The sequence below is a fragment of the Benincasa hispida genome, chromosome 8 (genome assembly GCF_009727055.1).
Source record: "Benincasa hispida cultivar B227 chromosome 8, ASM972705v1, whole genome shotgun sequence".
Lineage (NCBI taxonomy): Eukaryota > Viridiplantae > Streptophyta > Magnoliopsida > Cucurbitales > Cucurbitaceae > Benincasa > Benincasa hispida.
The window spans coordinates 2,142,738-2,170,492 of NC_052356.1; the positions used below are offsets into that span (position 1 = coordinate 2,142,738).

Consider the following 27,755-nt stretch of genomic DNA (forward strand, 5'->3'; position numbering starts at 1 on the left):
AACTTAATTAGGTGACATATTCAACTTAGGTGAGACCCGTGCTTGATTATTCGAAACACTAAAGAACAGATTCAATCAAGGCATTCAAACACTAAGCATGGTCTCTCACATTTATTACAAAGCGTTGGTTAACATAGTTTAGCAACACACAAGACCAAAAACAGCCCAAATACTTACAATTAAGTTAACATGTGAATAAAGAAAATTAAATAAAGTTATCCAGCTAGAAGTGCCCTTAGTATGGCTTCAAAGCTTTCATCGTCATGAACTAATAAATGGCCAGCATTGGGAATCTCATGATATTGAATCCATGGAAGTTTCTTTGCTATAAAATGATTAAGTTCAACTGGGACTACACGATCTGCACTGCCTTGCCACATATGAACACAGCCCTTATTGTGAGTGAATGGATTGGTCAATTCAATTGGATCAAAATCCCATTTTCCAAAAGCAACCAATATGTCTCGGTGAAGACATTCATATTCACCTTGTTTTCTTCTTTTTTCCTAACAAATAATATCACAACATAGAAATGCTACACCTTTAGCATACGAATTAACTAAATTATATGAAAATATGTGTGTCATGTGAAAGTATGTTTTAACAAAACAATAAAGAGTGAACTTTTTCAAACAATGTAAGAATATCTATCTTTGTTGCAGTGGCATTTTCAGTTGAAACTAGTAAGGTCGCGATAGAACTTTATGCTAAAGTGAACAATATCATAATATTATATCATTGTGAAAAATGTGGAGAGATACTACCATGATCTTTTTGGAATAATTGCAAATTTAGCAATCAGAACCAAAGTATTAGCAGATATAGCACAATATAAGAGAATTTGCAAATATAGCAAGATTTAGATCCAGCTTTGGAAGTCGATCAGTGATAGACTATATTGCTGGTAATCTATCAACAATACAGTCCTGATAGATTTTGCTATATTTGTAATTCATTAGAAATTTTCCTATATCCTAAAAGTGCTACATATTGAAATTATCCTATCTTTTTCCTGTGAAATAATTCTAATTTTATGATATGCTACATTTTGTTTTCCTTATTTGAAATCTTAACATTTGGACATACGTTGACAATTAAAGTTCTATATGCTTATAATTAGTTTTGAAAAGTGCGATCAAAGTCCCACATTATTTAGACAAAATAGTACCGGATGATTATTTGGGCAGTCCATTACTCCCATGAATAATTCTAGATCAGAATCAGTGAACATTCCTTCATCCACCATTGATGGGAACCATTTTTGTTTAGTCCACCAAAAATATAACCATGGTGTGTAATGTGCAATTCCAAATGCAAGTTGGAAAGATTTAGGAAGCTGCTTAAATGACTTTGTTAATAAAGCTGATGGAGTTGCATGCCACCAATAATTCACAAAAGGAACTACCAAGGAAGCTCCTATGAGTCTGCAAAATTAATTAAATGATGAAGAATTAATTAACATTTAATCAAAGTGGAAAAGAACAACTAATTAAGATTTAATCAAAGTTAAATGCCTGTGTGGGATGTATTTAAGACAACTCCAAATAGGATAGGCTCCCAATGAACATCCAATTACATAAAATTTGGTACCAAGCTCCAATTTATCTGCCAATTCTTGAATGTCAAATGCTTCAGATTTAGCTGTACGTGATGGATATGGATCACTGTCTCCATATCCAGCTCTATCATATAATATAATGCACGCATTAAGTTCCTCCATGAGTTCCTGATCAAATTTATAATCCAAACATTAAGTTTTTATGAACTTTCAATTACATGTCTATTAGATTCTTGAATTTTGATTAACATTTAAGAAGTCTTCAAACTTTCAAACTCTCGTCAGAAGACAACATTAACGAGTAGTACTTTTGAAGAAAGAATATAAAAATGCATGTCATACTTGAGAAAGAGCTATGTGCATATGTTTGGAAGTATCATAGCCATGTGACAAAATGATTTTGTGTTGAGCCATTTCCTTAGGAACTCCAAATTCTTTGTAGGCCAAATGTCTGCCATCATTGAGCTTAACCCTAGGTGAAGTTATTGGAGGCCCTTTTGGTGTTCCACATATCTTTGATGCTGGAGGTTTCAATGCTACATAAACCCATCCAACAATTCCTACTAGAAATGCTACTCCAATAATTATAATAATCATTACCTGAAAAAATAACAAAAATTATTTTTAGATCTCGTTTGATAACTATTTAATTTTTTATCTGTTTGTATAAATTTCATGTTTTTTTCACAACTCTTTAAAATGGTTTTTATCAAATCCAAAGCTTTGAATAAGTTCACTTCATTTTGAATAGGGAAAACACAACTCATGCAACAAAAGGAAGATTATAATAATTTTCTTAAACCAACTTGGAACAATAGTTGTATACAAAGAAAAAATTGCAGCATTATAAATATAAATAAAGATAAGAAAACAAATAAATATATGGGATATATAAATGAATATATCCTTCAAAGAGGCAGAGACAATAATGAATATATGAAGAAGTAGAAGGAATGAAAGAGTACACAATAACAACAAAACCAAAATAAATAAATAAATAAAGAAATAAATAAAAATATTAACCTTATGAAGAGTAAAAAGGAGATTATAAGAGAATTGGTAGGGGATGGAGGATGTGAACAACCTAAGTTCCAAAACTATCTATAAATATTAATATGAAAAGGAAGGGAGGGGTGGTAATCCTAATTATAGGACAAACCAAAAAAATTTGTTGGCAGTTGTTGCTGCCCAATTTGTTTCACTGTTTATTCAGTTTGTTCTTAAAGGCTTCCTTTGCTTTCATAATTATTTAAAGAAGTTCCGTTTGGTAACCGTAAAAGTTGTTTTTGTTTTGAAAAATTAGCTTAGAATTCAAATGATTTTATAGCGAATTTAAAAACTGAATAAGAAATGATGAGTTGAAAAAATTAAAAATTAATAACAAAAGTAATGGTTACTAGATGAGACCTTAGTTTTTTGTTTTTGGTTTTTGAAAATTAAGCTTATAAATATTAATACTTATACCCATAAGTTTTTTTTTTTTTTTTTTTTTTTTTTTTTTTTTTTTACTTAAAAAAAATACTTGTTTTTTTATTCTAGAATTTGGCTATAAAAAATTAGGGGTTATTTTTCTACAAAATTGAAAATAATAAATTTGGAAAGATACCAGCATAATTTTTTTAAAAAAATAATAAAATAAAATAAAGATGAAATTTTGGCTAAATGACTACTAAGGCCCGTTTGCTAACCTATTTTTTTCTTATTTGTACAATGATTTGCATCTTCCTTGAGTACAATGGATGAAGTTTTAGTCAAATTCAAAAAATAAAAACAAGTTTTAAAAACTACTTATTTTAGTTTTCAAATTTTGGTTTGGTTGTTTGAATCATTGGTCAAATATAGATAACAAAATTTTGGAGGTGGAAGTAGTATCAATACGCTTCATTTTCAAAAACAAAAATCTAAAAACCAAATGATGCCTAAATTTTTCCAATCAAATACGTTTGTTTCATTGTGTATTAAGTTGGTTACTAAAAGTTCAAGCTTTTATGAAAAACAAAATTGGAAAAATTGGTACTCATGAAGATGCCGTCCGAAATAACCACAAAAAAAAAAAAAAAAAAAAAAAAAAAAAAAAAAAAAAAAAGAAAAGGAGTGTTGGAACTAAAAATTAGGTGTGATTTCTACCTATATTCATCAAAGGACACTTTAGGCATTTTATGGAAAGATCAAAGATAGTGAAAATCACCCAAAAAGTGCTTTAAGCTCTGTTCGAGATTGTTGTACCTTTTAAGCTAACTGTTGGCAACTGTACTTTTTGAAAAATCGACTACCAAAAGAAGTAAAATAATGTTCGATGAATTCCAGCTTAAATTTGAAAATGGTAGATTTTAGTGTTTGGTAAATAAATATAAAAACATCTTATTTTAGATATAATAACTAAAATAGGCCTATAATCAACTTTTCTTTTTCTTGTAAATTAAAGTTTCAAATAATTGTTTAGAATGATAAATTTTGTTTGATATAGATTCATTTAAATATTAAGGGAAATAGCTTTAGTTTTTTTTTAAAGAAATCAATATAGTATACTTGTTCAAAAAATTGATGCATTCAACTCATGAAAATAGAAAATAAATAGAGAAATAGATCAATTATAAAATAAATCTTATTTTAAATTATAAATTTGAAAACTAAATATTATAAAAAACTCTACCTAATTTTAGGAGAATCTAAAAACTCACAGGATACTACTTTTAAAGGAGGCGTGAAATTAATATGTTTTTAAGAGTGATTTAAACAAATTTAATTTAAATCTATTTTACCAAATGCAAAATACGATTAAGATTTGTCTATAATCGATCCTATCTCTCCCAAAAGAAATTCCAAATGCACATTTAATAAGGTTCAAATTGAGGATAACTTATAAGTGTGATTTTATGTTGTATGCTAGTGGTTTTCAGAAATCAAGCAAAGGAGCAAGATGTGAAGCTTCAAGATAAAAAATGGAAAAAACGAGTCTAGGGTGAGTTACTCGATTACTCGATGACTCGACAGCCTTACTCAATTATACTAGATAGTATTATGGTAAATACTTGATGCTCGACTGCTCGATGGTTGATTATACTCGATGGCATTCACTGGCATTTACTCTTTACTTGATTGCTTGATTACTCGATAGCATTCACTGACATTTACTCGATGCATTACTCGATTTACTCAATGATACTTAATGATACTCGATGAAATTTTTTAATTACTCGGTTCTCTTCAATTTGTTGATTTTCTTGGTCATATTTTATCCTTTTGGCACAATTTTCTCTTACTGACTCCTAAACGCTTTGGGGACCATTTTACCTACAAAATTAGCATTTAAAGCAAATAATCAACACAATTTTGGGGAATTAACATAGAAAATATATATTCTTTAAAAACCTAACACTCAATCTGTGAGAATATAGCAGGTACACTCAAATTCAAGACAACTTATAAGTGTGATTTTATGTTGTATGCTAGTGGTTTTCAGAAATCAAGCAAAGGAGCAAGATGTGAAGCTTCGAGATGAAAAATGGCAAAAATGAGCCTAGGGTGAGTTCTAGGGCCATTTGAATGAAAAAAAAAGAAAAAAAGAAAAAAAAGAGGAAAAGAGGTCAAAAGCTAAAGTAGAGGATGTTGATGTTGTTAGATTTAGTGTCCTAAATCTTGTATATCTTACAGTTTGTACTTCGAAATAACAAATTATTTATTTAATACGATAAAAGGTATTTTATTTGAAATTTAGATTGCATTATTTCAATCCAATAAACTAAGATCCAAGGTTATGTGTTGTCACTTGAATAGTATGTGGTAGACATACAAGTGGTTCATGTTCAAGTGATAACCTAAATAGTCTATAGCAAATGGATAAAGTTGGGTGCCTTATCCTAGTAACACTGTGGATATAACCTACTTTGTAATTGTTATATGAGTTGTAAATGTTACAGACAATATGAGTCATATTGTTCATGTGGAGACATATGAATGTGAGAACTCATGTGCAATACTCAACATGAGTTCTCTTCTTCTATAACCCCTCAATAGAACGGTGTTGTTGAAAGGAAGAATAGTACCTTTCAGGAAATGGCAAGGACTATGTTGCATGCAAAACGTGTGCCTCTACACTTTTAGGCTGAAGCCTTGAATATAGCTTGTCATATTCACAACCGAATCTCTATTTGTCCTGAGACTATAAGCACAAACTATGAAATTTGGAAAGGCTGCAAGCCAAATGTTGAGTATTTTCATGTGCTTGAGAGTACCTGCTATATTCTCACAGATTGAGTGTTAGGTTTTTAAAGGATCTATATTTTCTATGTTAATTTCCCAAAAATTGTATTGATTATTTGCTTTAAATACTAATTTTGTAGGTAAAACGGTCCTCGAGGCGTTTAGGAGTCATTAAGAGAAAATTGTGCCGAAAGGATAAAAAATGCCCAAGAAAATCAACAAATTGAAGAGAACTGAGTAATTACCAAAATTCCATTGAGTATCATTGAGTAAAAGGCTATCAAGTAATGCATCGATTAAATGCCAGTGAATGCTATCGAGTAATCAAGCAATCGAGTAATCGAGTAAATGCTAGTGAATGTCTTTGAGCATAATCAACCATCGAGTATTTACCAGAATATTATCCAATATAATCGAGTAAAGCTGTCAAGTCATCGAGTAATTACTAAAAAGGTCATTGAGTAAATGCTATCGAGTAATCGAGCATCGTGTATTGAGTAAAGGACCATCGTGCATCGAGTATCGAGTTAAAGACAAAACGCTCGCTTTTTGCTGCAAAAACTCGATGCGTTGTAACGCTCCTCATAGCGTTGCCACGCTCTGGATTTTGATGCGATTCATCCTCCGCGCCTTGTGCAGCCAAGCGTCAGCGTAATGTTGCAACGTTAGCCCAACGCTTCTTGGCTTTTCTACGATTTAACATTGCAACGTTTGCCTTGGCATCACGACACTATCCTTGCAACAATAAATAGTTTTCTTTCACTTTTGCTAAAAGGAGGAAACACAATTTCGATGGAGGCTAGAATTTCTCTCTATATCAATTAGTCTATGTGGTAATTTTGTTTCCTACCTAGGTTAGATTTTGATTTCTTTTTTATTTGTAATCAATAACATGTAATTCTTCATGAATTTGTCCATGGATTTATGAAGTAATTGAATCTTGTTTCTATTTCAAGAGTTCTTGCAAATTTTTTGAGTTTTCTACTTTTCTTTATCATTAGCAATCTGAATTTGAGCATTCTCGAATGTTTTTTTTTTTTTTTTTAATTCTTGAAGCATGTTGAGTGGTCTATATCTTGAGCATGTTTAGCCTAGATGCTTGGTTTAGTCATATTCACTCATGATTGAATACATTGCTTTTAATGTGTTCGATGGAATGTCTAGCCAAGATCTCCAAGAGGCAATAGTAATTGTGTGTTGAATGGTTGACTAACCTAGGATACACTAATTACTAGATTTGGAGAAAATTTGGTTAATTGAGTAAGCTATCTTAACAATTAATCGAAGCAATTAAATCCTAGAACTTAATGAACATGTTTTCTTTTCTATATGACCACTAAGGAACCCAATAGTGGTAGAAGCATGTAGATAGATTAGGGTTAGGGCTATCCTACCTTAATCGTTGAGGATGCTTTCTTAATTAGGTTATGCTAGTTGTTCGCCTTTGTAGAGACTAATTTAATTTAGATTAAGTAAGTAGTTGCATGCTTAATCCGATTGTGAATTAAATTTGTAGAATTCAATGATAAGAATTGCAATGAATATCTAACTTGGATTAGAAGTAAGATTGTTTTAAATTTGGTTACAACTATCCTTTATCTTTTGATTTTTAGCATGTTTCTTGTCTTAATAAAAAACACTCGTTTTGTAGCTTTCATAATTAAGCTTGGTTAAAGTTATTAAATAACATTTCCCTGTGGATCGACTTCTTACTTCCACTTTAATTACAAGTTAGTTAGGTTGTTGTTCAAGCTTTATAAATATTGTTTGTTTCGGGTTAGGTAGAATTAACAACACCTACATAGCGCTCGGACATTGAGATTTTAGAAAGAAATGGGATACCAAAGCTAATGAAGGTATCTTTCTAGGGTACTCGTCTAATAAACATGTTTATCGTGTCTTTAACAAGCGCACTTGAAATGTTACAAAATCCATCAATATCATGTTGATGACTTGTAGAATGCTGAGCATCCCTATAAAGATTATGAAGATCATACGATACTTCTTATGTTGCTTCGGATGCTAGTGACATCAGTTCTCCCATTCCATTGTGCAACAATGTGTGAAAAATTGATAATTATAAACCGGTTGGTATTGAGAACGAGATGTTTCCTATATTCAGTCGTGCTTTAAAGAATCATCCTCTTAGTTACATAATTGGTAAGTTAAATACAGGTGTCTGTAATCGCAAAAAGGAGAAATTGATCTATCTTAACTAATTGAAAATGTTTGTTTCACCTCTTCTATCGAGTGAAAGAATACCAATGAGGCTCTAAAAGATGAAGTCTGGACGAATGCCATGCACGAAGAGTTAAGTCAGTTTCAACAAAATGAGGTATGAGAATTAGTCTCTCATTCAGAGAATGCAAATATTATTAAAACAAAATGGATATTCAAAAATAAATCCGACGAAATGGAACTGTTGCTTGCAATAAGGCTCGGCTTGGGATACACTGAGGTGGAAGGTGTTGACTTTGATGGGACGTTTTCCCCTGTGGCTCGGTTGGAGGCTATTTGTCTACTTCTTGGGGTATCTTTCCTGCTCAAATTCAAATTGTATCAAATGGATGTTAAACAAACCTTTCTGAATGATGTGCTAAATGAAGACGTTCATGTTGAACAACCGAAGGGGTTTACTGACCCATCTTGCCTTCAATATATGTACAGACTTTGGAAAGCTTCGTATGGTTTAAAGCAAGCCCCAAGGGTCTAGTATGAGAGATTAATAGAATTCTTGCTACATAATGGATATTCCAGAGGCAATTATAATAAAACCTTGTTTATAAAGAGAACAAGAGAAGATTTTATAATTGCCCAGATATATGTTGTCGATATTGTATTTGGTGGATCACCACAGTCTCTTGTAAATCAATTTTTTTATCAGATGAAAGTTGAATTCGAAATGATCATGGTGGGAGAGCTAATATATTTTCTTGGTCTTCAAGTTAAACAATTCCCTAATAGGATATTTATATCCCAACGTAAGTAACCCAGAAATATGCTTCAAAAGTTTGGCCTCGAAAAAGCTAGTCCCAAACGCACTCCAGCCCCAACTCATGCGAGACTTACCAAAGACCCCGATGCTACAAATGTTGATGAAGGCTTATATAGAAGCTATTGGGATTGATGCCCTAAATCTCATAGGGTTCTATAGTTTGTAAATATTGTAGGAACAAACATTTTTGTGATTAATAATATTTGATATTTTATTCACTCTGTCTATGAAATATATGATATTTTAGTTGCATTAACCATAAGCCAATAAACTAACATCCAAGGTTATCGTTGTAACTTAAACATGTATGTGGAGACATACAAGTGGATCATGTTTAAGTGATAACCTAAATGGTTTGTAGTATATAGATAAGGCTAGATACCTTATCCTGTTGACATTACGAGTATGGTCCGCTTTGTAGATATTACAAATTTTGTAAAGTACTACAAATGATATAATCTTGATCATTCATGTATTGAACATACGAGTGGGGATATTCTATACAAAGGAGTTTGTATAAGACCGAACCACGAAATGTTTAGTCTCGTTATATAACGCCGTTCATAATAGAGACTTCCATTTCACTAGGATGACCATAGGTAACATGACCTTAATCCTGAGTGAGTTGTGAACTCCTGCCTGTGAGGGCGGTCTTTTGATTTGTATGGGTGGGAGTGGCCAGATTATCGACTCAACAAACCTATCATTTTGGGGATTCGTCTGATTGGGAAGCTGGGAACTCAGCTACACAAGATGGAATTCTCTCCTTCCTCAAAGCAGGGATAAGTAGATGAATTGCTCCCTTAAGGGTTGATTCCGGATCTTGAACAATGTGACGTCACACCATCTCTTAGCTCGAGAGGGATTTAGTCATAGTAGAACTATGATCTATTGTTCATTAGAGGGATCAGTGGTACTTAAGGAGTTAGATGTAATTATAGGGGCAAAACGGTAATTTGGCCCAGTTGTACTTACGATCAATTTATGAAAGGTCATCGTACTGTCGATTGGTTATATTCAATGGACATAGAAATATATCTGTAGTGCAAAGAGTGCAGTTGTCAGTCTTTAGTGGAGTGCCCGACAGTCAACGGATGGTGGATAAAGTAATTAAAGAGTTTAATTATTTATTCATGTACCGTTGGAGCTTCAAGCTACATGTCCATAAGGTCCCCGTGGTAGCTCAAAGGATTTAGTTGAGAATCAGTTTCTAGATTTATTTGAAATGTTCAAATTAATAAGAAGGAATTTAATTATATATGATATAATTGACATAATGTATTTGATACATTAATTGGAGGAACAAATATTTGAAGATTATTTAAATATATTTTCTTTGAATAAGATTCATAGTTGTTAAATTTAATATAATATGATTTATATTAAATGCCATAAAATAGAGAAAAAGAACTATGGTTTATATATTGTATATGATGCAATATTAAAACTATATGTTATAAATATAATATGATAAGTTGGTTATCATATTTATTTATAATTATTAATTATTTGATAATTAAACCTTTTTCCTCTCCAACCACCCTTAGTGGGAAGTTAATCAGTTTTTATGCCTTTTGGGATAAATGAAATATGATTTTATTATTCCAAAAAGAAGAGTTACACGACTTGTGAAGTCTACTACAGGATTTGCTTCAGAGTCTACACGATAGACACTTCACCTCCACGATTGAGAAAACTCTATGCGATAGATAAGTTCTTCCTTGATCCTTTTCCTCCTCCAACTCCAAAACACCCTCCTAACTAAAATAGCCAGAGCCCACCATTGGGTTCTCACACCGAGAATACCAAGGTTTGGTTCAACTTCTTGTTGCTGTTTGGAGTGTTCGTGCTTGATCGATGCGTTCGTGAAGGTTCGCGGGATTAACGCGAAGAAGAGTTCTTCAAAGGTATAATCTCTTAAATCTTGTTTCTTATTTAGAAAGCATGTTGTAATTTATGTTTTGATGCATCATCTGTATTATTAACTATAAATGTTTGCGTTCAATCGAAATGAGATTTGGATGATCTACTTCCGTTCATAGGTTCTCTGTAAAACGAGTTCCTTCAGAAGCATGATTGGTAGTCTTCTTTATTTATAGCCAATCATCCAGACATCGCTTATGCTGTGACAATTTATGCTAGATATCAGTCTAACTGAAAGAAAAGTCATATGATAAGTGTTAAATGGATTCTCAAATACATCAGTGGGATAGTGGACTATGGCCTTCTTTATTCCTCTAATTCTAATGGACTTCTCGTGGGATATTGTGATGCTAACTTGGCTGAAAATTCAGAAGATAGAAAAAGCACATCCAAAGGATATTTATTCTTAGGAAACAATCTCATATCTTGGTTTAGCAAGAAGTGGGAATTATGTTTCCTTGTCAGCTGCTGAAGCTGAATAATAGCTGTTGGTAGTAGTTGCACCCAACTCATGTGGATGAATAGATGCTTTAGGAGTATGATGTTACCTAAGATGTCATGACCTTGTTTTGTGACAATATGAGTGCTATCAACATTTCCAAAAATCCTTTCATCATAGCAGAACTAAGCACATTGATATCAGACACCACTTCATCAAAGAATTTATCGAGTCTAAGGCTACATCGGTTGAACATGTCAATACTGACAAACAAATTGTGGACATCTTCACAAAATAGTTGAATACTTCTCACTTTGAATCCCTTTGTGCTACTCTTGGGGTGTGCCGAATTGATTTATAGCAATTAATTTCTATTTTGCGATTCAATCCTCAAACGGTTTTGGTGTTAGTTTTTTCCCTATTTCTCCGATCATGTTGAGTTCAATTATCTCCCTATATTTCTTCCTCAAGTGTTGTTATTCCTCATGGTCAACATTTGGAGTGGTACTCATACTTCTGACAAGAGAATGGTGAGATTGAAGCAAAAAAATAATAAAAAAAGGCATGTCAGTCCAGATATTTCGTCGGCTAGGGCAGACATTCCCAATGCTTCCATTGAAGAATCCTCTTCTAAGCGATCTCACACGGACTCTCTTTCTTTGATATCCCTTCCCAGAGATTCAGGGAGTCTGCTAAAGATGTTTCTGTTGTCCAAGCCTTCTTGCATGTTGGCAATTCCAGTCAGTCGAAGCCTCTTGTCATTCACCCTCTTTCTATGGTTCTGTAAGATGGCTCTATTGTGAAGAATGTCGACGATGATGAGACTAAGCCTCCCATAAGTTCTACTGATGTTCAGAATCTGTTGAGTACCTTTACTACTGAAGAGGGTGCAACGGTTCCCTCAATTCCTCACTCTTTTGATTTTGAATTTGATGTTCCTTTTTCATGTACTGTTGTGCCTGAATTGTTGCGGATTCTGTTGTTGCTCGCGATGCGACTAGCCTTGCTGATGTTGCTTCTGATACTGGTAATGTTATTTTTGGTTTTGCTCATGTGGTCTCTTCGACTAATGCAGAGAAGGTATTTAATGGTATCCCAAATGTTACTAACATTCTTCTTAACATGAGAGATTCTGTTGTTCATTCTGAGCAAAGTCATGTGAGGTTTTCTCTAATTGCTTCTTCTTCTTGCCTAGGTGATCATGTTATGGCTTCCTCCCTTTCTATTGATTCTAATGGTGGGCTTTCTATTTCTTACTCGAATTCTACCGAGGGGATTGTGTCAATTTCCTCTGATGACAATATTTCTATTGCCGCACTTGGGCAAGCCAAAGAAGGGGGCCTCTATGACTATGGCTGTTGATTGTGGTCCTTCTTCTCGCACTTGCTAAAACAGAACACCCCATAAGAAGAAAAGCCCTGACTTCTAATCTGACCCTTGTGTGCAAATTTCTTTCTCTAGTAGTGAAGAAGACATACCTTTGTCAATGACAAACTCGTTCAGGAGTTGATCGTCGCAAAATTCCTTATAAAGTCCCTTCTTTGCCTATTGATGGAATATCCATTCATAGCGAGGACAATGTTCTACAGTGAAAGTATGTGATGCAGCGATGTATTGCTAATGAGAAGGTTTCGTCTGACAAGACCAAGTCTTGTTTGGAAATTATGGACATTCAACGTGTTGAACTTCTCAAAACTATTGTCAACCTTGGTCCCTTTTATCCTCAGTTGATGAGGGAGTTCATCGTCAATCTTTCAATCTTTCTTCCAAGTTCAACGACACCAGTTCTCCTAATTATCAGAAGGTCCATATTAGAGGCACTTGTTTCACCATTTCTCCTACTATTATTAATGATTATCTAAAGTGTGCTGATTCTCATTCACTTGGTGAGCATCATCCCTCCCCTGAGGATCTTGTTGCTGAGCTTACAAGTGGTACTCGGTATGTGTGGCCTTCATTTGGTCAATGGTCTACCTCCATACTCAGTGTGAAGTATGCTATTTTGTTCGAATTGACATTGCTAATTGGTGTCCTTTGACTAATGTGTCCAATCTTTCTTCTTCTTTAGCCAGTTTTTTTATATCAGATTGGAACTTTGTCTACTTTTGATTTTAGGGTGTTTGCATATAATCAACTTGTTCGTCAAGTTGACTCATTTGTGATCAAGTTGCCTATCTGTTTACTACGCTTATTCTCTGGTATCTTCCTGTCTTAATGCCCTGTCATTCTTGGTTCAAATTATGCTTCAGACCCTACTCCTAAGGTTCTTAATCTCAGTTATTAGATTTTTCAGGGTTCTCATGTCCCTGACATTGTGCATAACATCCGTCCTCCTAAGAGTTCTGACAGTCCTTTCTCTGAGGATTTGCAGGTTTAGAAAGGTGGGTTATTGATTCCTACTGAGCATGGGACTCACATCTTTCGCATTATGACTTCTGAGTCTCATACATTGAACACTGTTATCTGTGATCTGACTGATTGTCAGTCTAAAATTGATGTGCTCGTCCATCTTTTAAGTGTGTCGCTTCTGCGATCTAATGATGCTTCATCTTTTCAGCCCCCATCGTTTGATTGATTTTCTTCTTTGTAAAAAGGGGAGATTCTTGATTGTTCGTTGTTCTGGTATTTATTTTGGTTTCGTGTTGTTATTATTCTCTTCTCTTTTTTGTTGTTGTTGCTTTTAGGGCTGTTTCTCGAAATATTTTTTCATTAATTTAAAATGGTGTGTTTTTATTTTTCTCGTTCCCGTGTGTTCAATTGGTTTGCCAATAAAAGAAAATGTTGTGCCAAATGGGGAGCTTGTTACGGTGTTGGTTGGATGTTTTGTCTATGACTTGGTGTCGGTATTCTTTCCTTACTGGTGCCAGATTTATTGGAATGATCTTTTCCTAGTTTGGTTTATTGCTGTTGGTGGCTTTCTTACCTTATGAGGCTTGCTTTTATTTGTGTCTTATGTGTGGTTTTAGGGTAAGTCATATTCTTGCTAGTGTGGACTTATTAATTGAAATTTAGAAGAATTCCATATGTTCGATGCTACTACTTAATTAGGGTAAGAAGCAGAACGGTTCTTTGAAGCTTAAACTGACCAAGTAGTTTTGCTATGGTAGAGTGTTGGTTGAGCATTCCTTCAACTAGCAGGTGAAAAGGGGGTGAAGTCATTGTTGTGGCATTAGACTTAGAGGGAGCCTAAATCTGCAGACTCAACATATGCAGTATCAATGTTAGAAGGAGCCTAACTTGCTTGTTAGTATTCATTTAAACTGACATTATGTAATCCTAGTTGACGTTTATATTGTAAAAACTAAGTTACGTTCTAGTGGATTTCTTTTCACTTAGGTGGATAGCCTTCGAGACGTAGGCGTGATTTTATCGAATTTGGTTAACAAGTCTCTATGTGCATCTCCCTTACTATTTACTTCTGTTTATTTGCCTTTACTTTTGTCATTACTTTTTTACTAGCTTGTGGTATTATTGTGATTCACTCTCTTTCAGTATGAAATCTAGTGCTAAACCAAAAAAAAGAAAAAAAAAAAGAAAAAATTGACCGTCGATAGTGACTGTAATTTTAGTGAATATTTTTCTTTAGTTTTAAGTTTCTCTTTTGTGGCTAATCTCAAGATATCGAATCGTGGTATTAAAATTGAAATAGTTCATGTTGGGCTATTTAGGAAACATTTATAGCTCGAGTTTAAGGGTCTTTTGTAATCTCCATGATCGTAGAACCTGTAGTTGCAGAAGATTGGATGTAGTCCCAAGTTTGGGGTGAAGAAGTATATTTTCAATGTCGTTCTCTTTTTACATTCGCTTTACTACTTGTTATTGTATGATTGATTACATATGTGGATCTAACTTGTGATGTGAGATTTAAGATATTATTTAGTTTATTCCGCAATTATTCGTATCTCGTATAAATTTCGAACCGTTCCTAAGATAGAGCCTAAACTATATACAGAGAGAAATTTAAACTAAAAGCTTTCTTAACATACATGCTAATTATGATTTCTCACCATAACAAAGCTTTCTTAACATAGTCCAACAACAAAAAAAAAAAAAAAACAAAAACAAAAACAAACAACAACACAAAGAAGTACAATTCAGTTCATTTTACATGGACATCACACACTTGTTCAACACAACAGTAAATGATAGCAGAAGAACGAATTTAATTATCCAGCAAGAAGTGCCCTTATTATGGCTTTAAAGCTTTCAGTTTCATGAACTACTAAATGGCCAGCATTGGGAACCTCATGATACTGAATCCATGGAAGTTTCTGTGCTATAAAATGACTAAACTCGATCGGGACGAGACGGTCGGCGCCACCTTGCCACATATGAACAGACCCCTTATTCTCAGTGAATGGATTTGTCAATTCAAGAGGATCAAACTCCCATTTCCCAAAAGCAACAAGCATGTCTCGATGAAGGCATTCGTATTCACCTTGCTGTCTTATTTTTTCCTGAACTTGTTTGCAGCAAAAATATCAGAAGAGATAGAAATTAAATGTTCGTTCTTTGAAACAGGATTATTATTTCGTTAATGTTATGGGATGTTTGGCAATGATGAGAAAGTGATTTATGTGATTTCTAATCAATTACTTGAAATGTGAATTCTAAATGATTTTTGTCTTGTGATTGTGAGTGATTTTCTTTTTAAAAGGATTATTATTTCATATTAAAATAAATCTACCTATTTCACTATCCTAAAATTATTAAGAAAAAATTGTATTATTCTTTTCAAATTTTGCTATATTTTGTAAATATTTTTCTATATTTAAATATATATATAGTAACAGTCTTAAATGGAAACAGAATAAATACGTTTCCTAAAATTGCAAAGATAAAAAGAAAAGTTGTAAGATTTATATGAAAAAAGAAAAGTACCAGAGAAATAGTTGGACAATCCAAGACCTCCTTTAATAACTTTAAATCAGAATCAGTGAACAAAACTTCAACGGCCAGTGATCGGAACCATTTTTGTTTGGTCCACCAATAGTACAACCAAGGTGTGTAATGTGCAATTCCAAATGTATATTGGAATACTTTAGGAAGCTCTTTAAAAGATTGTGTTGACAAAGCTGATGGAATCGAAGGCCACCAATAATTCACAAAAGGAACTACCAACGAAGCTCCTAACAGTCTGCAAATTAATAATTAGCTCCATTAATTAATATTTAATCAAAGAGAAAAACTAAAATTTGTTAACAATGTTGAAGAGAAATTCAATTCTAATACCTGTGTGGAATGTATTTTAGACAACTCCAAATAGGGTATGCTCCTAATGAACATCCAATTACATAAAATTTGCTTCCAAGCTCCAATTTGTCTGCTAATTCTTGAATGTCAAATGCTTCTGTTTTTACTGACCGTGATGGATACGGGTCACTGTCTCCATAACCAGCTCTGTCATATAACACTATATATGCTTTAACCTCCTCCATAAATTCCTGGAATCATTTATAACTCAATGGTTATGAAATCGACAAACGAAGAAAACAAACAACATAAAGAGTAGGGAAATTGACGGAGAGATTTACGTAGTTCACTAACAATATATTAGCTACGTTCACGGACAGAAGGAGAAAGTATGTAGAGTTAGACAGTTTATATAACGACGCACTTTTCTAAACCCTAAGGTCAAAATCGTAAATAACATCAATACATATACAACTTAAATTTCAGGGACCCAGATAACAGATTTAAGATATTTTAAGGTATAGTATTATTTAATACATTTCTTTCCTTAGTTAAGTCAAATTTAATGAAAAGTTATGATTTATTATTTGTATTAAACGACAAGGTTTCAAAACTTTCGAGTGATGTCTAATAACTTTTTGAACTTTCAACTTTATGTCGACTAGATTCCTAGAAAAAGACATTCATAAGTAAGAGAAGAAGAATAATGTCATACTTGTGAAACAGCTAAATGCATATGTTTGGAAGCATTGTAGCCATGTGTCAAAATGATTTTGTGTTGAGCCATTTCCTTAGGAACTCCAAATTCTTTGTAGGCCAAATGTCTGCCATCATTGAGCTTAACCCTAGGTGAAGTTATTGGAGGCCCTTTTGGTGTTCCACATATCTTTGGACTTGGAGGTTTTAGCGCTTGATAAATCCATGCAACAACCACCACAGTAAATGCTATCCCTATTGCTACTATCATTGCCTGAGAAAAAAAAAATATATTACTCAACTCTTGTTTAATAACTATTTAATTTTTATGGATTTTAAAAGGACATTTTTAAATATATAAAAATAAATCAAAATATTTATCAGATATAATAAAATTGTATAACTATCAATGATAAACGCTGATATCTATCATTGATAGTTTTAAAATTTTATTATATCTTGTAAATATTTTCAACAATCTTGCCATTTGAAATAATTTCTGTAAATTGTACTCGCTTAATTTTAGTCGTGTCAAAACATTTTTATTCCCTTGTACCCTTTTAACTTGTAATGAATTACAAATATACCCTCTATTTAATATCTACCTTACCAATTAAGTTGGCCAATTCCATGGATTCCTCAAATAATAACCCGAAATACTTTTAATGCAAATTTTTCATAGAGTTAAATACATAATCGATGTAATTACTATTATACTAAAAAAATATATTCATTAAAATTCCATGTTTGATTTTCTTAAATAATCAATTGACCATAAAATTTGCTCCAGACCATCTGTTTTAATACTTTCTTAAATTCCTGGTTGACACAAAAGTGAGCGAAAGAAAATTTAATATTAAATCATTTAACAGATTTATAGATACGAAAGATTGTAATTGAACTCATCAAATCGAACTTTGAACAAATGAAATAAGTTATTGCAAAGAGCGAGATTAGAGAGGGATGATCTCGAAAAACCTAACGAATATAAAGTTGTTGATGAATAAATATAGCACTCAAAAAGGATTAAAGCTAGAGAAAGAGAATGGGTATAACATATGAACAAGAACCACAAAAAATAGTAAAAGAACACAAACATTATACACAACCAAAAAAATAGAAGAATGAAAGAGAGAGGAAGATTAAAAGGAAAAACAAGAAGAAGATTGAAACGCACCAAGAGGGAGTGAGGAGCGGCTAAGGGCAGAGTTGTTCTTTGTGTTGTGTTGAGTGAGAAGGATTGGTTGGGTTCATATATGGTATTGCATGGCATAACGTATATCATATTCACCATTAAATTTCATCATCAAATGAAACGTAAATTCTTCCATCCCCTCGGAAAATTGAACAAGAAATTTCTTTTTTACAAAATCATAAAATTGTTTTTTTTTTTCAAAAATTATTTGGTAAAAAAACTGCTCAACTTTTAGCAAAAGTCGTCCTTCGATCTAGTTTTTCGTCTTTAAAGCAAAATATATATGTTCTAGCTTCGATTTGGTGTAACCTTGATTAATCAAGTCAATTACTCATTTGAATTTGAAATTTTTTTATCTCATTCATATTTTGTAATTAACTTTTGTTAAGTACTTCCCCTACTAATTTAAGGAAAGAGGATATTAATAATTACAAACAAGGATCTCATTTACCACTCTTGGTGAGGAAATTAGTGATAGATCTTTTGCTAATTGAGATTAATCACAATCATAAGCATATTATATTAATTTAGATTTATCAAATGATAGGCGTCTATCATTAATTGATTACAGTGGTCGGAGGTTAGTTAGTGACAATTGCTAGAGATGGTGGGTGGAGCTGGCCGACGATAGTTGCCATAGTATCTCATACAAATAAGGGAGAGGTTAACCATTAAACACGCACAAAAATCATTTTTCTAAAAGTTAATTGGTTTCACGTGTTTATCCTAAACAAACTTATTGTATAAACTTTTTTTTTTCAAAACTTATTTTGGGTGGTTGCCAAAGGCATGATTTTTTTCAAAATAACTTATTTTTAATTTAATCACTTAGAAATGTATTCCAAACACACCTTATATACCAAACATTCATGATATCTATTACAAACTTTAAATAAAGACAAATATCTTTTAAAAGAAAAACATTAAGAATCCACAAAGTTACCAATCCTAAAAGAAATATTTATACATTTTGATTAATATATATGTAATTCGGGTTGAGTTGAGACAATCCGAATAAAATTTATTCAACCCGAGACCCAACTCAATCTAACAAAAATATAAAATATTTAACTCAACCCAAAAACAAAATTAACCCAACCCAATCTTGACAATTTAAATTGGATAATCCGGATTGTTCAGGTTGTCGAGTCATTTGAATATTCCTAGATATTTGGTCTAAAAATTGATTTTAAGATGAAATTTCATATATATCGTAAAAGGATGAAGAAATTACCGAGATGGACGAGATTGTTTCCTTAGCTAAGAAGTTGATGAGGGTGGTGTTCTTCTGCAAGATCCCTAGATTCAAGCAACACCAAAGCTCACAATCTATTCTTGTGTTTCTTCTTCACCTTTGATGGATGGATTTGGGTTTTGAGGGAAAAATACTTCTTTTTATTGCATAATGAGGGAGTCGAGACGTTTGTGAGGGAATTTGTTATTCCCTTTATGTGGAGCTTACTTGTTTAAATAATGAGGCTTCATTCTATACCTAACACTGTTTTGGTGTTTATTGTTTAATTTGTTGTTTCAAAATAATTAAAACAAAAAACATGTAACCATAGAAATAAGCTAGTTTTATGTTCTACTTCATAATATTTTATACTTTTTTTTTTAAAAAAATAATAATATCTATTGTTTAGAAATTTCCATTTTATTTCACGAAATTTTCACGGATAGGATGAAAAAAAGCCAAAACTATTTACAGAAATAGCAAAAAAAAAAAAAAAAAAATACTGATAGATACTGACAGACTTTTATTAGCGTCTATCAGTGATAGGCTTCTATCGATTTCTATCATTGATAGACACCGATAAACTTCTATCAGCCTCTATCAAAGAAAATTAAAATTTTGCTATTTTGTATAAATAGTTTCCCTTATTTTTCTATTTTTGAAAATCTCCTAGTTATTTCTTATTATTTAAAAATTTTCAATTTAATCTCCTTAGTGAGTTGGAATAAATTTTGAAATATGCTCCAATGATATACTTAGCGAGCTGGAATAAATTTTGAAAGAAAATGAAGTTATGGAATTCATCTGTCTAAGGAACAATGTTTTAAGACACCTCAAGTCTATTCCAATTTATAATACAATTCATAATACTTTGGCAAAACTAATTATAGCTAAATAATTTAGCTTAAAGAAATTATTCTAAAAGTCTATTCCAAACATGCCCTTAAGTCATTAAAAATCATTTTTGATTATACAAATCATTTTTAAAAGTATAGAGTCAAACATTAAAATGATTGCATGAAAATAACTTTTAACATATGACTTTTTAATAAGAGTTATTTTCAAATATAGCAAAATGTCACTGTCTATTAGTATCTATCACTAATACTGATAAACAATTACATTTGACTATATTTAAAGGGAAATTATTTCAAATGGTAAAACTGTTGAAAATATTTACAAGATATAGTAAAATTTTAGAACTATTAATGATAGACATTGATAGACACTGATAGACTTCTATCAGTGTGTATCAATATCATTGATATTAGCGTCTATCATTGATAGTTCTAAAATTTTGCTATATTTTGTAAATACTTTAGTTTACTTTTCTATATTTAAAATCAACTCATATTTAAAAGTATTTCTAGTAGTTTTTCAATTTAAAAGAATCACCCATAGATATATGAGAAATTATTTCAAATGGTAAAACTGTTAAAAATATTTACAAGATATAGCAAAATTTTAGAGTTATCAATGATAGATCACTGATGGACACTGATAAAAGTCTATTAGTGTCTATCAGGATTTATCATTGATAGTTTTAAAATTTTGTTATATTTTATAAATATTTTGATTCATTTTTCTATATTTGAATATATATATATAGTAACACTCTTAAATGGAAACAGAATAAATACGTTTCCTAAAATTGCAAAGATAAAAAGAAAAGTTGTAAGATTTATATGGAAAAAGAAAAGTACCAGAGAAATAGTTGGACAATCCAAGACCTCCTTTAATAACTTTGAATCAGAATCAGTGAACAAAACTTCAACGGCCAGTGATCGGAACCATTTTTGTTTGGTCCACCAATAGTACAACCAAGGTGTGTAATGTGCAATTCCAAATGTATATTGGAATACTTTAGGAAGCTCTTTAAAAGATTGTGTTGATAAAGCTAATGGAATCGAAGGCCACCAATAATTCACAAAAGGAACTACCAACGAAGCTCCTAACAGTCTGCAAATTAATAATTAGCTTCATTAATTAACATTTAATCAAAGAGAGAACTAAAATTTGTTAACAATGTTGAAGAGAAATTTAATTCTAATACCTGTGTGGAACGTATTTTAGATAACTCCAAATAGGGTGTGCTCCTAATGAACATCCAAGTACGTAAAATTTGCTTCCAAGCTCCAGTTTGTCTCCTAATTCTTGAATGTAAAATGATTCTATTTTTACTAACCGTGATGGATACGGGTCACTGTCTCCATAACCAACTATGTCGTATAATATTATATATGCTTTAACCTCCTCTATAAATTCCTGAAATTGTTCATAACTTAGTGGTTATGAAATCGAAAAACGATGAAAACAAACAACGTAAAGAGTAGGAAAATTGATGGAGAGATTTACGTAGTACACTAACAATATATTAGCTACGTTCACGGACAGAAGGAGAAAGTATGTAGAGTTAGACATTTTATATAACGACGCACTTCTCTAAACCCTAAGATCAAAATCATAAATAACATCAATACATATACAACTTAGATTTTAGGGATTCAGATAACAGATTCAAGATATTTAAAGGTCTAATATTATTCAATACATTTTGTTTCATTAGTTAATGAGATGGTTAAGTCAACTTTAGTGAAAACTTATGATTTATTATTTTTATTGAACGACAAGGTTTCAAAACTTCCAAGTGATATCTAACAGTTTTTTGAACTATCATTGCCTGAGAAAAAAATATATATTACCCAACTCTCGTTTAATAACTATTTAGTTTTTAGGGTTTGTAAAGAACTGTTTTTAAATATATAAAAATAAATCAAAATATTTATAATATATGATAAAATTTTAGAACTACCAATATTGAAGATACTGATAGAAGTCTATCAGTATCAATCAGCGTCTATCATTGATAATTCAAAAAATTTGTTGTATATTGTAAATATTTTCAACAATTTTACCATTAGAAATAATTTCTAGTTTTTAAATTGTACTTGCTTAATTTTAGCAATATCAAAACATTTTTATTCCCTTGTACCCTTTCAACTCGTAGTAAATTATAAATATACCCTCTTTTTAATATCTACCTTACAAATTAAGTCAGCCAATTCCATGGATTCCTCAAACAATAACCCGAAATATTTTTAATGCAAATTTGTCATGGAGTTAAATACATAATCAATGTAATTACTATTATACTAAAAAAAATATCTTTTAAAATTCCATGTTTGATTTTCTTAAATAATCAATTGACCAAAAAGTTTGCTCTGAACCATCTATTTTAATACCTTTTGTGAGGGAAAGAAAATTTAATATTAAATCATCTAACAGATTTATAGATACAAAATATTGCAATCGAACTCGTCAAATCCAACTTTGGACAAATGAAATAAGTTGTTGCAAAGAGCGAGATTAGCGAAAAACAATATAAAGTTGTTGATGAATAAATATAGCACTCAAAAAGGATTAAAGCTAAAGAAATTAGAGAATGAGTATACATATGAACAACAACCACAAAAAATAGTAAAAGAACACAAACATTATACACAACCAAAAATATAGAAGAATGAAAGAGAGAGGAAGATTAAAAGGAAAATCAAGAAGAAGATTGAAACGCACCAAAAGGGAGTGAGGAGCGGCTAAGGGCAGAGTGTTCTTTGTGTTGTGTTGAGTGAGAAGGATTAGTTGGGTTCATATATGGTATTGCATGGCATAACGTATATCATATTCAGCATTAAATTTCATCATCAAATGAAACGTAAATTCTTCTATCCCACCGAGAGAATGAAGAAGAAGAAGAACATGCAATCTTGTAATGAGAAAGAAGAGGAAGAGATCTAAACGATGATATATGTGGTTCGGCAAAATGGTGCCTACATCCACGGGAAGGAGAAGAATTTTATTCAAGAGCTAAGTCACACTTTTCTTTACAAATCTTGTAGCTTTCTTGTAAGCTTCTGTAAGATTATTTCTACAAATTGTAAATGATGCATATTTATACATTTTGTCTGGTACAAGTAGTTACAAAACAAACTGTAAAGAAAAATGTAAAAGGCTGTTGAATATTCGATTGAATGCTTGAGCTTATTTTACTTCACACACACGACAGTAATATATCAATTGAGGTGCCTGAAATACACGTGTGATCCCTGAACTTGCATTTCTTTTACCTAGGAACACTAGCTTCACACTTCCACTGTAAGGAACTGTACCCACTCTTTTCTCATGAGTGTCCTAGTTAATCACAGTAGAAGGCAACTCTTTTTTCCCTAGTCATGCACACACATTACAAGTTTATTTTCTTTTCTTCTTTCTTATTATACCTTTTTTCTGCACATACTTTGTTTTACTTTTTTATCAGCTGACTCTTTCCATTTTCTTTTTAGCAGGAATATAAATCACATATTTTCTCCCTCAATACACTTTACCACCTATCTTGCAAGAGGCCCTCTAATTAATGTGGTCTTTTGGAGTTACAACAAACCTATGACCTCATAATGCAATTCTAAGCGAGCAAGAGTTAAGATAGATAGACAAAGAACCCAAAGATGCATGAGAGAAATGAACCAAAATTTTCAAAAATGGCCTAAAAATTATATATGCCTTATTCCTACCTAATTCCATGCCAACATGATTCAAAATAGTGCATCATCGACTAGTCCTCGTGAAGAGAAAAGTAACAAAGCAAGTAACATGCACGCTGTTGGGTTTTATGTCCTAAAACTCGTGGTATATAAATAATGGAACTTATTCCGATATTCAATAAAGGTGTTATTGAATAGATCTATTACTTGAATAGAAATCCAATAAACCTAAAAGTCCCTTGGCTATTGGATGAGTACTTGAACTTTATGTGGAGATATAAAGGTGGATCAGGTTCGAGTAAATAGTCAAAATGATCTATAGTACATGGATAAGGTTGGGTACCTTATTCTGGTAACACTATTGGATACGGCCTGCTCTGTAGTTGTTACAAGGAGTTGTAAAGTGCTACAAACAAAGTGATCCTAATTCGTTCATGTTGGACATGAGAAGTGGGGACGTCCTTGTGCAAAAGAGTTTGTACAAGATCGAACCACGAAATGAGTCACTCTTACTTTATAACGCTGTTTACTGTTTAAGACTAACTATTTCAAAGCGATGACCTAGGTAACTTGACCTTAATCCTGAGCTAACTATGAACTCCTGTTTATCTGGGATTGCCCTTAGATTTTCATAGGTGAGGGTTGGCTCAACATCACTGGCCCAATATGACTATCATTTCAGGGGTAAGATTGGATAGATAGCTAGAGACATAGGGTACAAGAGGAAATTCACTCCTACCCGCTTTAGGGATAGTAGAGAGGTTGTTCCCCTAAGTGCTGATTCTGGGGCTTGAACAAGGGATCCCGCCCTCTCATTTGGCATGAGAGGGACATGGTTTTGTGATTGGATCACAAAAAAATTGTTCATTAGGGGATCAGTGGGGACTTAAGGAACAAGAGGTAATTTCGGGGGTAAAATAGAGATTTGACCCAGCCGTTATTGCGAACAACCTGTGAAGGGTTAACTTACTAATCATGGTTATATCGAGTGGACATAATATATCTACAGTGAGGGGAGTTCAACTATGGGCTTTAGTGGAGTGACTCATTAGTTAACAAATAGGGGTTAGATCGATCTAATGAGTTTAGTCGATTAATCTCAGATCATTGGAGCCCATGATCTATAGGTCAATGAGATCTCCCTACTAGCTCGGAAATTTATAGCTTTAAAGTAGCATGATAAGTTTATTTGAAATGTTCAAATTAGAATCAAACGGAATTGGAGAAAATATATTTAAATATATGAAGATAAATTTGTGTAAAAATTAATTTAATATTGGATTTTAAATTAATTAGAATTATTTAAATTGTTTAAATAATTATTTATTAATTTTATTAGAAAATTAAATTTTGAAATTAATTTATAAAATTAATAAATTTTGATTTTAGAAATAAAATATTATTTTAAAATCAATTTTGGATTTTTGAAAAATGGAAAAATTACACAAAACTTGAAAAATGGGTTTTTCGTTTCATCTTCAACTAGCTTACTTGGAACCCACCACCTACTCCTTTGCTTTACTCAAAGCATGAGCTACATCTCATGCAACACATCTCTTTGCATGATAATCTGCAATATATTGAAGATTGGAGTGAAGAGGGAGAAGAGAACCGATTGAATTTTTGCTAAAAAATTCGGATGAAGAAGGTGTTCTTCAATGGGTTCTGTCCAGTGAGTTTTCTCCATATTCCCTTTGATTCCAGCTTATTTTGAGTCCCACAACTCAATCTAGAGTACCAAGAGGATAGTATGGAAGATCTTGTGGTAGTCTACACAAGGATTCAGAGGATTTTGCAGCTGGAAATGGAGATTTCGTTGGATCGGCTAAGGAATGTTCATGAAACCCATTATACTCTGTTTTTAGCATATTTCTTTTCAACCAAAATTAATGAATTAGAGTGCTTATATATCCTGATTTATTTCTTCTGCTGCGTGATGATGTCCATCTAACACACGCAATAAACATTGTCCAAGCACAATGCTCTAGGACCCTAAATTATATGATCACGAAAAAGATAAGCCAAATATGAATACCACACCATCAACATTTAGAACACACATTTGTTCTCAATGTGATAAAAGTGAAAGCAAGAGGGAACATAAAACATCCCTGAAGCATAGGATGAAGGAAGGATTTGGTTCCCTCGATTCAAGCTCTTCTCCACCAACAAACTTAACAAGACAAGGTCAACTAGAAAAATTAGCTCAAAGATAAAGGAAAAACTTTATAAAAGAAATATAATCTAGGAAAATGAATAAATTCTTGACACCAGGCTGCCTCCAAGAAACACAAATTTTTAAGCTCGCTTGCTCAACCGTTTTAGGCTTAATCATCCGTGATCAGTTTTGATCGTTATCACTCCATTTGTCACCCCTAATTTTTTGGTTGCCCAATATTCTGAAAAAGGGAAGCACTAGAAGAAGCAAGATAAGTGATAATAGGTGTTTCAAATATTCCAAATTTTTCAAACCACCACTGATGCATAATCGAAAGGGACCCTTTGTCTACTGATAACGGGCAGAAATGCACGTTATCATAGTGCTAAGTTCTTAAACAATGTTAGAATACGTTGATAAAACATGTCAAATTGCGTCCATCGAGCATCAATTTTATAATATTGCGATCGCATGCGTTCAACGCATAGAAACAGTTGATTTTTGTGTTTTTATGCAGATTATGCGTGAACGCAAGGCAGAAATTGCGATCATAGGAAATCATCGGTCGAGCGAAACTTCACCGCAAGACTTTGCGATGATTGCGCTCCCAAAAATTTTCTTGAGAAGGATTGCCGCAACTTGGTCAGCACAACATGGTGGGCACATCTGGATGAAAGGCTAATTAATTGCGATGGGACAAAAAGCTGATGACAGTCGAATCCGAATTAAGTTGATAGCCGATAACGATCACATGTACATTCAGCATTTCGGTGAAAATATTCGGCACATCAGTCAGGAATTAAAGCCGTCTCATCTGTACAATCATGAGAGAGAAGTTGCCTCTCACCCTAGATGTTCTATAAATACCAAGGGCAACCTTCAGAAAAGGGGTTGATCGGTTAATCAGTTCACGATTTTACGAATTAAGAGCTCAGCTCGTCTTTGTGCATAGATTTCTTTTCGTTTTAAGGAGAATCAAGAGAAGAGTGGTGATGCTGGAGATCGCTCAGGGAAACTCGAGAGAGAACCTTAAGGCGTAGAAGTAGAGAGTGGAACAACTCTCATGAGAGCGAGATTATCTTTTGACACGAGTAGAAAAACAATGTAAGCGCCTGGGCAGCAAGAGATTGCTACCAGACCCTTTATTCTATACTTGCATTGTTATTTTGTACTTCATCTTTATATTTATACAATGGAAGTTCTATTTCTACATCTGTTCACTCTCTTAGCATGCATGAGTAGTTAAACTAGTCGAATGGATTGAGAAGAACTAAGTTAACAGGACATAGGAAGTTCATTACTTGCGATTGTCTTGTTTTATGCTGTGCAAAATACCCTTTAGAGTTACTCGAGAGAGAGTCTAAAGAAAGAACCTAATGTCTCGAGAGAGCTAGGTTAGAATCTAGACTCGAGAGTGCAAGATTAGAACTGCATAAACAAGAGATAGGGTCTTAGGGATAATCTCTGTTTGTCAAACTGCATCGCATGCATCCTAGAGATGGGAATGATATTATATGGTTGCCTTATTTGTGTGTGTGTCATTTTGTCATCGCATAAATAAGAATAGAGGCTTATGTGTAGGTCCTATAGACTTAGTGCATATATCGAATGCGTTCTAGCCTT

The 27,755-nt window shown here is 32.6% G+C and overlaps 2 protein-coding genes across 2 annotated transcripts; both read right to left on the reverse strand.

The window, feature by feature from the left end:
• Nucleotides 1–215: 215 nt before the first annotated feature.
• LOC120083104 lies at nucleotides 216–2,155 on the reverse strand. The gene is made up of 4 exons (XM_039038658.1): nucleotides 1,901–2,155; nucleotides 1,515–1,726; nucleotides 1,169–1,424; nucleotides 216–506 (listed from the first exon to the last, which is right to left on the reverse strand). The coding sequence occupies exons 1-4, from the start codon at nucleotides 2,153–2,155 to the stop codon at nucleotides 216–218; spliced, it is 1,014 nt and encodes a 337-aa protein (XP_038894586.1).
• Nucleotides 2,156–15,152: 12,997 nt separating this feature from the next.
• Nucleotides 15,153–19,626, reverse strand: LOC120083658. Its single transcript, XM_039039491.1, has 5 exons — nucleotides 19,437–19,626; nucleotides 17,027–17,281; nucleotides 16,351–16,562; nucleotides 16,000–16,255; nucleotides 15,153–15,575 (listed from the first exon to the last, which is right to left on the reverse strand). Exons 2-5 carry the CDS (start codon nucleotides 17,276–17,278, stop codon nucleotides 15,285–15,287), a joined length of 1,011 nt encoding a protein of 336 aa, XP_038895419.1. The 5' UTR covers nucleotides 17,279–17,281; nucleotides 19,437–19,626; the 3' UTR covers nucleotides 15,153–15,284.
• Between the last annotated feature and the right edge of the window lie 8,129 nt (nucleotides 19,627–27,755).